Source organism: Homarus americanus, unplaced genomic scaffold (genome assembly GCF_018991925.1).
Source record: "Homarus americanus isolate GMGI-L3 unplaced genomic scaffold, GMGI_Hamer_2.0 scaffold34921, whole genome shotgun sequence".
Lineage (NCBI taxonomy): Eukaryota > Metazoa > Arthropoda > Malacostraca > Decapoda > Nephropidae > Homarus > Homarus americanus.
The window spans coordinates 23,266,594-23,278,275 of record NW_024741901.1 but is presented as its reverse complement, the minus strand read 5'-3'; the positions used below and the strand labels follow the sequence as shown (position 1 = coordinate 23,278,275).

Genomic DNA, 11,682 nt, shown 5'->3' with positions numbered 1-11,682 from the left:
AATTGGTTACTCAGGACAAGGAGTAAAACAGGACCAGGGAAGGGTAGGTTTAAATGTATACTATACAAACAGTAGGAGCGTTCGAAATAAAATAGACTGACCAGCCGACACATGATCCCTTCAGAAAAATACAAAAATATTTCAACACCAGTATGCCTTAAGTATTGTACAATTAGGAAAGGATTCAGAGAAATTAACACATTATATAATAAAGATTTATTTATAGTACAATATTTACAAAATTGGTTAAAGAAAATATTCAAATATTCTGTTATTTCAAGTCAGATGTGGGGTAAACTTTCTCGACCTTCTGGTAAGAAATAAGAATGATTGTGTCTGAGGAGAACACAAAGTCATTCCTTTCATGATGTAAAAACAAGAAAATACCCTTTACAGTTAATTTTAAATGCAAATTCAAGCATCGTGTTCAATATTATTAACAACTACAGTACTAACTTGAGGGGTAACAACATCAATTGACTAATTTGTGTCAATTAAATACTGGCATATTATTATTCTTCAACACTACACTTTCATATTGTGCTTTGCTCGATAATAAATAAAACAAACTCATCTGTATTAACAATACGGTACTTTCTGCATTTAAAACTACCTTTTGATGATGATTTAATACTGTACAGTAGACAGATCCTTAAAACAGGAGGAAAATTTTTGGTTGTGAATCAAATACTGTAGGCACTAAAGTAGTCCAAAGAGGCTGCAGCCTAACTAGACCAGCCAACATGATCAGTGTTCATATCCCCGAGCCCCAATCATAAAGGTTATACAGAACAGTGTACCGTAGTACAATATAAGGCTGGAGCTATTCAGACTGAGCCCATTTGATAAGGTATCAAACTTTTCAAAACAGCAACAGCTCTTGAAAAGGGTTAGTCATGTCAATATTATCATATACTGTACTGTATTTGTGTGGCAGACTAAACTGTTTAAAATTTAATAAAAATTTTCAGTATGGTAGCTTTATGTTATCTACTTGCCATGGATTGATTTACCCTGTACTCTCAAAATCTGAATCACTTAATCTTAAGAAATTAATTTTTTTTTAAAAAGCTTTAGAGGTATAGAAACTCATAAATCAAATTACACTGTACCTTCATTAATATGGATCGTTATACAGGTAGTTCGGATTTCGGCTTAATTCGTATGTTATTTCTTTTTTAATGAATTAAACAATTTGAGTTCAGAATGAATCTGAAATAACTAAGTGGTTCTAAAAAATCGATTATAGGAATATATTACAAAATAAATTAAGATGACTGAATTACTGTACTGTATAGGAATAGAACATGAATTATACAAAGATAATGTACAAAACTACATTTATTGTGTTGCCCGGGAGACAAGGTGGCAGAGGAGAGGAGAAAGGACAACTCACCTCCAACGCTGATCTGTCCCACTGACCTGCTCTCCATAACATTGTTGCCAGCACTCACCATCTCTCAAGCACCATTGTTGTCACTGCTCAAGAGGAATGGTGCTTACCACAGGATCAGTCTTGAGCACTTAGTAAATAATATTGTAGCATATTTCAGAAGTTAACAAATATTATTGAAGCATTTATGCATCTCCATATGCCCTGGTTTATTCACTGATTAGTTGTCTAAGTGTAAAAGTAGTCAAATCAAGCCATCATGTATTAATTAAATTTAAAATAAAAATCAGAAATTAAAATGTCATAATGGCTTAGTAGTGCTGTTACTGTGTATGCTATACAAGTGCCTTGTCATGTCACCTCACCCCTCGCCTTGCAGTGTTACATTTAGTTATTACTGTACAGTGTTATATATTTTATCATTACTGTATGTACATTTATAAAATATTTATGTTTTGCACAATAATAATAAATAGATAATATTCCAAACTCGGTTAATTCGTGTGACCCAGAGCCCCCCCTTTTTGTCAAACTAACGAGGGTATAGTGTACAATGGAAAACTTATCTTCAGCATAACCAAAACACTGGGAGAAGAAAGACCTCAGACTGTACTAACATTTAAACATGAATCCAACATACTGTACTGTATTATTATTCTCATCATAAAAAAAAATAAAAAAATCAAATAAAATCATGTTGTAAAACTTGTCCTATAACACAAATGCTGGAAATTTTAAGGGGAAACAATACAATCTTGTACAGTCCCCCAAAAAGTATCGCAAGATTTCCAGTTGCTATAATTTGAAACACTCAACAAAATTCTTTGATGTGACCCCCAGTGCATCATCATAAGTTGGTACACCTGCTGGCCATATCAGCAACAGTTAAAGATGAGGTAGGATTGGGGGAGGGGGTCATCCTTGTATGGCATACTAGATCACTTCAGTATGTCTCGTGCTGGGTCGAAGCATGGCATATCTAAACAAGCCACTGACATGATTACAATAACGCTGAAATATACATTAAATGAAAGTGTTTCAAAACATTATAACCAAGACTTGAGACAGGCCTGAAAACGGACATTTCATCATTAGGTCGTCATACTAACGGGTTTCATTCATACCGAGTTTCAAAATATGCCTACTCATGTTGTTCATGATATATTTGATTTATGAAGTGACTTAGGAAATAGTGCTTGATATTATGAGTGAATAGCTACAGCAATATACAATGTATCGGTCTACACGGATCTGCTATGTTAATTGCACTGGTTTAACACCAAAAGAAATAAGGTTTCAAATCAAGGAACTTGCATGCAACAAACCCCCCCCCCATTCACCTATTGTAAGACATTTGTGGATGTCAGTTTCAGTATGGCACCAGTTGTTTCATAGCGCCTAATCCATCATGATACTATGGGTTTGCTCACTCCAGTGCGCTGTGTCATTTCAGCAATATGTATAACCTCGTTGTGAAGGGCAATGATAGCACCTCTCTTTTCTGGCAATATCTCCTCGATAATTCCTCGCTGTGTACGATGTAAGATCCCATTGTTGACTGGCATGGCGTTGGTATCCATTTACTACAGTCACACCAAGTCAAGTAATAAATGATCTGAAGCCTCGGAGGATTCATATCGTTCTAAAATGTATAAACTCATTCAAGCTCTAAGGTCATAGATGTAGAAGTACTAACTGCTCAGAAACATGTTGAGTAACACTACTAGGGAAGCCTCGAATCGCATCAGCCCCATGGCTAATGATACTTTTTGGGGGGACTATACATATGATCATTGAGACAAATTCTTGCAACCATACACAATGGTGAATCCAAAAATATTGAGTCATTATCAGGAAAACTACTACAGTATTACCAAAGTGTACCATTAACACCAACCTATTTTTGAGTCTATATCAGGAAAAAATAGCAAAGTACAATATGAAGACTGACCTATTTTGCAGAGGATTGTATATGAAGTACGTACTGGTACAAATTTCAAACACTGTGTACTGTATTGTATTTAATTAATGTACTACACCAATTCAATATACAGACCATACCATATTTAGTTTTACCTTTATTTTTAATGGCTCACATTTCACAATCTGATACAATATTTTGTTCATATTTCATTTTACTATTTTTGCCACAAACTTTCCATCTTTAAATACTTATAACTGAATCCTCCAGTTCCAAGCTGCTTAGTGCCCAACTTCCTTGATCTGAAGGTTCTAGTATCACTACTATACTATATTTTGTTTCTTTGCCTCATAAGCCAGAAACTTGTGTTCTTTTAGTGATAAAGTTTTCCTTTGGTTTTATTATGTCCAAATGTCACATCCTCAACTAAACTCTACATAAACCAATGGCCATGGTACACACTATTAAATACTTATGATGAAGCTAGGCAATTTCCAGTTTAATTAGCCAGTATTGATTCATAGACTTTCCTAATGAAATTTAAAACCATCTTCCCAAAAAAACTGAGAACTTCTTTTAACATACAGTATGTTTTATCATACACATTTCACTGGCCTTGGGATTTCTTTTACTCTATGCAAGGACTGCTACTCAACACAAATTACACAATACAATATAGTACTTTTTAAATAAATTTAAAGCAACTAAAAATTACAGGGTACAGTATGTAATTTATAATTACTTCGGTAATGTCTGAAATGCTATTAGGAACTCATTTAAATGTTGGTATCTTATTCAATAATTTATGGTACAGTATTATATTTGACATCATTGTCTGTGTATGAAATAGTTAATATGCTGAATAACTACAAAATACACAGGAAATATATGATCCACTTTCCAAACAAATTCAATCACATTTTGAACATTCATACATAATATTTAGAATTTCACAGTAATACAAGTATAATAATTTAACAGCGGTAATATTACTTAATTCCACATGCACTTGAGGTCCGAGATATCTCTCTCTGGTATAAGTGAAGTTTTCCATCAATACATACCATCACCATTTCTGGCACAACATGGTTATTTCTGCTTCGCTCTACACTCTCCTGCACCTTTTTTCTTACAAATTTCCTGGTTGTTCTTTCTCTGAATTGTTTTTTTCTCTTTCTCTTTTTATCTTTTCTTAGCCTTTCTCCCTTTGGAGAAGTCATGCCTGGCTGACTATCAGGCAATCCCATATATGTAAAACCATTTTCATCATCTTCTTCTTCTTCTTCTTCACTTTTATCCTTGACCACTAAATTCTTTCTCATTTCTGATATAGCATTTTTCATAGCTGAATTTGGTCTGAGAAAAAATCCACCTTTGGAACCCATTTTGATTTTTTTCAACATCACAGTCTCAATACATGGTTCTTCATCGCCTTTATTAAAGGATCCACTTGGGACATATTGCCCTTCATTAGTACTATTTATTTTGTGAGTATCTTCAGGCTGTACAGATGTTGATACAACCCTCAGAATTTGAGTTGTAGGGCCATTAGCAGTTTGGCGTGTTACAGCGACAATCTTCTCCTCTGGTTTGAGAGTTGTGGACAGGGTATTATTAGCCTGCACATGTACCACATTGGTTGACATTGTGGTGGAGTAGCTAGAAACTAAGGCAGGAGGAACAATAGTTAGAGGTTTACTTGACAAAGGTCTCTGGTAATCTATTGCAGATTCTTGGCCCTTATATTGAGAAAAGTGGTGAACATTTGTACTGATAGTTGTTTGGGGTGAAAAATTTCTTGATAAATGTACACTAACAGGTTCAAACGGTGGTACAAAAGGCAGACCAGATGGGTTCTGGTTCTGATTCACTGCTCTGGATCCCTGAGAAGAATCATTTATAGAATGTACACCAAATACCTGTTGATTGTTAAATAATGTTATACCATCATTTTGTGAACAATGAGCTTGAGAAGTAACTAGTGATGATGTTAAAGATGAATGAATAGGTTCTGATGCAGTATGAGTCAATCTGGTTTTTAAGGGCATTACAGGAACAAGAGGCATTTGGGAGGGTATATACTTATTAGTTAAAATTACAGTTCTAGCTGCCTTTTCTGGTTTAACAATGTCTTGTGATTTTCCTAATTTTACAAAATGACTAGTGTTAATACTATTTAATTGTTTAACATTATTCATGTACTTAGGATCAACCACAGTTACAATTTTCACAATCTTTTTCTTTGAATTAACGATGTGGGTATTATTGGGTGCAAACTTTGGCTTTAAACTATCAGGAAACGGGTGAGAATCTTCACAGTCACTTTCCTCTTCTGAACTATCATAATCGCTCGTTTCAGTTTCAAAATCTGAGGTTGGTTGCAAATTTTCTTCACACTCACTATAAGATACATCAAATTCTGTTGCATCAGTCAGCCTACTCTCTACACCAGAAGTTTCCTGCCCACTTCCAGCACCCTCATAGGGTTTCACTCGACCAAAACATTTACAGCTTCCCGACTCAAGCTCCTGCTCTGATGGCTCAGGGGATGACATATTACTTTCTGATGCTGAAGTCATTGTAGACATAAACCCCATGTTATCAGAATCTAAATCCAACAGCCCTAAATCAGATTTATCTAAATTCGAAGCTGAATCAAGCTCATGTTGAGGGCTTGATTTTGTACAACCAAATTTGCCATCTTTATTAAGTTGTGGTGTAAATGACAAATGCTTAGTGCTGTCCTTCTGTAACATGCTATATTGTTTTAGTGTGTGACTATCTTCTTCATTACAGCTCATGCTAGGTTTAAAACCAACACTTCTGTCTTTGCACAATTTATAGTTTGATTCATAAGGACCATGATAAATCTTTAAATTGTCTGGAGGATTACTACTTGGCCTTGCATTTTGATCAAAATCAACAAATTCAACGACGCTTGAACTGTAGCAAAGATCATCATGTACAATGGAGTTATCAAGGATTCCACAAATAGGTTGCCTCTTTTCATGACTGTGGTCAGCTGATGAACAAGTTTTTCTTTTAATTAATCTAGCAGAATTGTCTACTTCCTGAGATGCAGTATTTAATATCTTTCTTGGTTTTTTAATGGGCCTTTCTTCAGCAATGTCTTCTTCCAACTTTCTTTTAAGTTTTTGTTGATCTGGTTCACCTGAGAATGGCTCACCACTAACAATTTCTATTTTTACATCTGTTTTTTCCATTTTATGGAGGAACTCTGGAGTCATCCCCATCTGATGACTGTCATTCTTCTTTTCTTCATGAAAAGACAAAGTCGAAAATGATCTTGGTGCATGTTTACCAACACAGTCTGTTGTCTTATTTAACTGTTTCTTGTTTTTTTCTGGAATTATGATTTGAATTTCATCATCAGAATTAAGTGATATTATGGGAATACTGTTGTCATCGTCACTATCATATGGAATATTAGGTTTCTCAGTGCTGATGCTTAAACTAACTTCTCCAGAGCAGATGGACGTGGTCTCAAGTGCCTGCGGTTGTGAACTAGTAGGCTTCTGATCACAACTTTTATCAATGTGAACACCCACTGAACCAGCTAATTCTGGCTCCTGTTTCACACACACATTTCTACAAGAAAAAATTTTTGGTAGCTCTCCTGTGTTTTTTTCAATGGGCAGATTCGGCTCCATTTTTACAGAAATATATTCTGTTTGACCTATAGACTGAACTAAACCTGAGGCACTTGGTAGCGGCAGGTCATTATTTGGCTTTCCTTGATCAAGACCAGAGCCACTATGATGTAGGTTACAGCTATGTTCTCTAACACTTGATACAGAAGTTACCCCAGAAATCTTTTTAGTCTTTCCCCTTGTATTATAAGAACCATGTTTCTCTCTGCACCGTCTACTGACTGTGGCATCATCGGTAGCTGTCACGGAATGTTTGATCTTGTCTATTTCTTTTCTTGTTGATTTCACATGATCTTGTCTTTCTCTTCTGTGTTTCTTCTTTCTCCTTGACTTTCTTTTCAATCCACTCACTTCACTTACTGAAGAACTTGAGCAAAGTGGTACTGTACTTAATGCAACTGAAGGTAGTGATGGAACTGCAGTTGACAGTACTGAAGTTGTGTGTAAAGTATTATACAAGGCAGTTGGTACAGTGGTAAGAGTACCTGTACATGGTGTAGAGGACATCTTTGTGTCTAAAACTGTAGCTTTTCTAGTAAGAGGAATGCTGGTTATGGGCTTCACTGTGTGTGCTCGTGTCACTTCTGAGACATGAAAATTTGAAGGATTTGAAGATGCCAATGACAAAGTATTAGGGGAGTGTACAGGGTGGGGAGGTATGGGTACATTAGCAGATATTGGGTGAGAATAAATTTGAGTAGTTGTCAATACTGAACCAACAACAGCTGCAGCCTTAGACTCATGAATATTACCCTCTGGAAATGTTTTGAATTTCTCTAGATGACCAGAAGCCAAGTATTTTGCTTCCAAACCTTGATTTCCATCAGATTTACTGTAAACTGGATGTTCAGTATGGCTTGTTTGGGGTGAACTTCTTGCAGTTTCTCCAAAAAAGAGAGAACTAGTGATGTGTTCACCAAAAGTTTGACTCGGGTGCTCTCGAACAGGACACTGGAAGAATATGTCATCAAAATCAACATCTTGCAACAGTGATCCAAAGTACTTACTTGAGGATCCATTTTCACTTGCTACTGACCTAATGGGTTCTGTTGATAACACAGTTGATTGTGTATCTTTGTCTTTCTCTGGTGGTATATTCTCAGTTCGTTCTTCAGGAGAGTCTTCTCTATGTCCCATCCAGCTGCGGATGTTCTCATAATCTGGAGACAACAGTATATAGTGTGGACTGTTGTGAGGTGAACTCTCAGATGAAGGTGAGTTATATTCTTTCTTCAAGTTAATGCCAGAGTTACCACTTGACTCCTGAGGTGACATACCAGACATCGTATATGAAAAATTTGTATCTACTACTTCCTTTACCAACTGCTCATCTCCAGTAGTACAAGCCTCTGATCCATCACATTGTTTTAAAAAGCTCTGAGGACCAGGGTCAACACTGTTACTCTCTGTGTATTCACAAGTTGAAGGTAAGGGCTGTAAATTATTCTCATTTTGTTTTCTTTCCACAGTTTCATACTCTGTGACATTCACTGAACAGTCTGATTTATTTTTTACCCTAATTTCTTCACTAGACAGACTGCATTCTTCACTTACCTTTATTCCATCCTGTATACACTTTGAATGATGAGGATTTGATTTATCATCGACTGTCTCTGTGTTTTCCTCACTCATAATACTAGCAGCACAATCAAGTGTGTCCTTCTCCATCCTCTTATCTTTTTCCTTGTTAAAACCAATATCAGTTGTCATGGACATAATATGTTCAGTTTCCATAGAATATGAATAATTTTCAGTTTCACTTAAGTGCTGGTCATTCACACCTGCACTATTTACATGATGCTCAAGTGTAGTTTTTGATTGTTCACTTGAGTCTCCTGTTTCTTGTTGTTGACTTTTTACTTCATGGGTTTCACTGAAGACCTGAAATGGTGTACAAACAACCTGTGAAGGCTGGCTATCTATTTTCTTTTTATTACATTTGTCTTTTACTTCTGATTCACTACAATCACTCGGTGCTTCTAAGAGAGAAGCACGAGGCACAGTGATTTTCTGGGAAGGTTGTATATCTTTCTCATTTTTCTGGAGATGCTGTATCTTTTGTGGCTCATCTACAGTCTGTGATCGAAAAGTTTTCATGGCTTGAAGGTTTTTAAATTCTTCTACAAGATCAATCGTCTCCTCACTCTGTGTAATTTTAACGTCCTGGGGGCTTTGCCTACTTTCTTTTGGATAATGATCTAATACTGGCTGGTGACTAGAAGTTCCTGCCTCATCCTTCACTATACCAGTATCAGAATCTTGTGCATCAATGGTTACCACATGAGAGATGGAAGACTGGCTATCTGACAAATACTGATTAACGTTCCTCCTGTCAACATTATTGGTTGAGCAAAGTTCTGACTCTTCTGACACTTTTGCAGTATTTTCAGCCGTTGTTGTTACTGTGCTAACAGCGTCTAACTTATTAACAGAAGTAATGGGCTTGTTTTCCAATTCTGTTGAGGAACTTTCATAACAGGTCTCGCAGACATCTTTTTCTTTCCCAGACGACACATCATCTTGAGATAAAAAGTTAGTTGTTAATTCTGGAATGTGTGAAGTATGATCATCCACCTTCTTTTTATCCTGGTTTTCAATTTCATCATCATCTTTCAATACCACATCATTTGCTTGACACAATGCATTGTTGCTTACATCATCTGCACTTCCTTTGGCATCTGATGTAGTAGTTCTCTCGCTGGGAACATCACAAGAAGAACGAACACCTTGCACTACAACTTCAATGTCCAACTCTTCAAGATACATCTCCGTAATCGACCAGGGATCCTGGGCAAATGAATCTGCAAAGAGTGTTCTTTAATGAGTTTCATATGAACTTAATAACATTGTATAATTAACAATTAACATCATAATACAGTACAGGTGAAACCAAGACTCCCTGATATTAAACTCCACAATAAACTAAAGAATATGATTTTTGGCCACATTAATAGATAATAAACTTTATCATCACATGAAAGTAGAAATACTTGCACACACTTGCTAATATCCTAAACTTACATACACAGTACTGTATACAGAGGGGGAGAATATTAACAAGTACATGTGGATATTTCTACTTGTTTTCTTTGCCCTTTCATTTTTTATTTCTACAATATGGCGAGCCATTCTCTCTTATTACTTCCCATCTTTCATTCATGTTACTCTATGCTGGAAAAAATGCTAAATGAATATGGGATTCTTCATTAAAGAGTGAATGTGTGTGCACATACATACATGTGGGCACGTGTGAATGCACATGTATGTGTGCAGGCATGTGTACTGTATGTGTGCATGCATGTGTGTGAAAATAGGAGTACATTACAGTAGTACCTACTAACATGAGGATAGATAATTAGTTCAAAATCGTCAAGTTAGGTTGGAAAGACTGTGGGGGGAGGGGGGGGGGTAAATAAAGCTTACCCATCCATATTAAGGGTTATTTCTATTTAAAACAATCCTGAACAGACTCAATGGTAAACACAGAAGCAGTTAGAAAGAGCAAACAGTCATCTTCCCAACTCAAAGGCTGAACACACCCTCCTAGTATTATTTGCTGATTCATATAATCAAATAACCCAACATTAAAAGAAACATTAAGTAACATATTATTACTAGTTTCAGATAAGATCCACTCAAACACTAACACACATACACACACAATATAATTGCTACTTCCCTAGTCTCTGCCACTCAGGATAAAATATAGATTAATACAGGGTATACTGTAATAATAACATTCTGTTCTATATACGTAGTAAAGTAAATTGTAGAACAAAGAAAAGGACTTGGTTCGTATAAATATTTCAATAACTGAATAACGAATTGCTAATAATCCTACCTGTTATATATATATATATATATATATATATATATATATATATATATATATATATATATATATATATATATATATATATATATATATATATATATATATATATATATATATATATATATATAAGAAATTTTACAATGGAAAAACATTGCAAAGGGAGGGAAAACTCTACCCTGTGATGTGGTGAAGGACATGAATCATGAGGAGTGTCAGAAGTTTAAGGTTTGAATCGGGGGGCTTAACAATAATATGACAACAATAAAACAATGGGCCCTGTAGGCAGGATGACCCATATGGGGCTCACTGAAGACTAAGCCTTTAGCAAACAAGGAATCAGTATGGTTGCCACTGTGCTATACTGCATTTGTTTCCCCCTAACTGTAAGGCTAGGTACTCATTCACAAGTGGGTGAATTGTGGGTCCTGGGCATGATGCAGTGACCCTTTTTCTCCATTATCCACTTACATCTTTTATTGTTTTACAAAAATTCATGACTGACATTCTAGTTCCCCTCCATTTCAAATTGTCCTCATTTCTTCATAATCTACATTGCATTACAAACAAACATCACTTAACTTTAAAGTAAGACATTATCAGTACCTCGAACAATCTCCTCCCAATCTTTTTGTGCACCAGCTGTATTTTTTCTAAATTCAGTAAGCTACCGAGTTAAACATTTTCAACAGACAACGACTCAACATACACTACAATGATCTAAGACCAACCAACCAATTCAGTACTGTATCGATGTTGTCATTAAATTTTTTTAGTCCTGTAGACCAAAGGGGGGGGGGGGGAGAGAAAGGCCGTGTGTGTAAAACTCACACAAGCATGGAGAATGACATAAAATGGTGATGGT

General features: G+C 35.7%; 1 protein-coding gene across 1 annotated transcript in view; it reads right to left on the bottom strand.

Annotated features, from left to right (window-relative positions):
* Nucleotides 1–201: 201 nt before the first annotated feature.
* Nucleotides 202–11,682, bottom strand: part of LOC121876197 — a 42,225-nt gene continuing 30,744 nt past the window's right edge. The window contains exon 5 of the mRNA XM_042381164.1: nucleotides 202–9,786. Within this exon, the coding sequence (XP_042237098.1) occupies nucleotides 4,304–9,786 (5,483 nt within the window). The 3' untranslated portion in view covers nucleotides 202–4,303. The remainder of the gene's footprint in view (nucleotides 9,787–11,682) is intronic.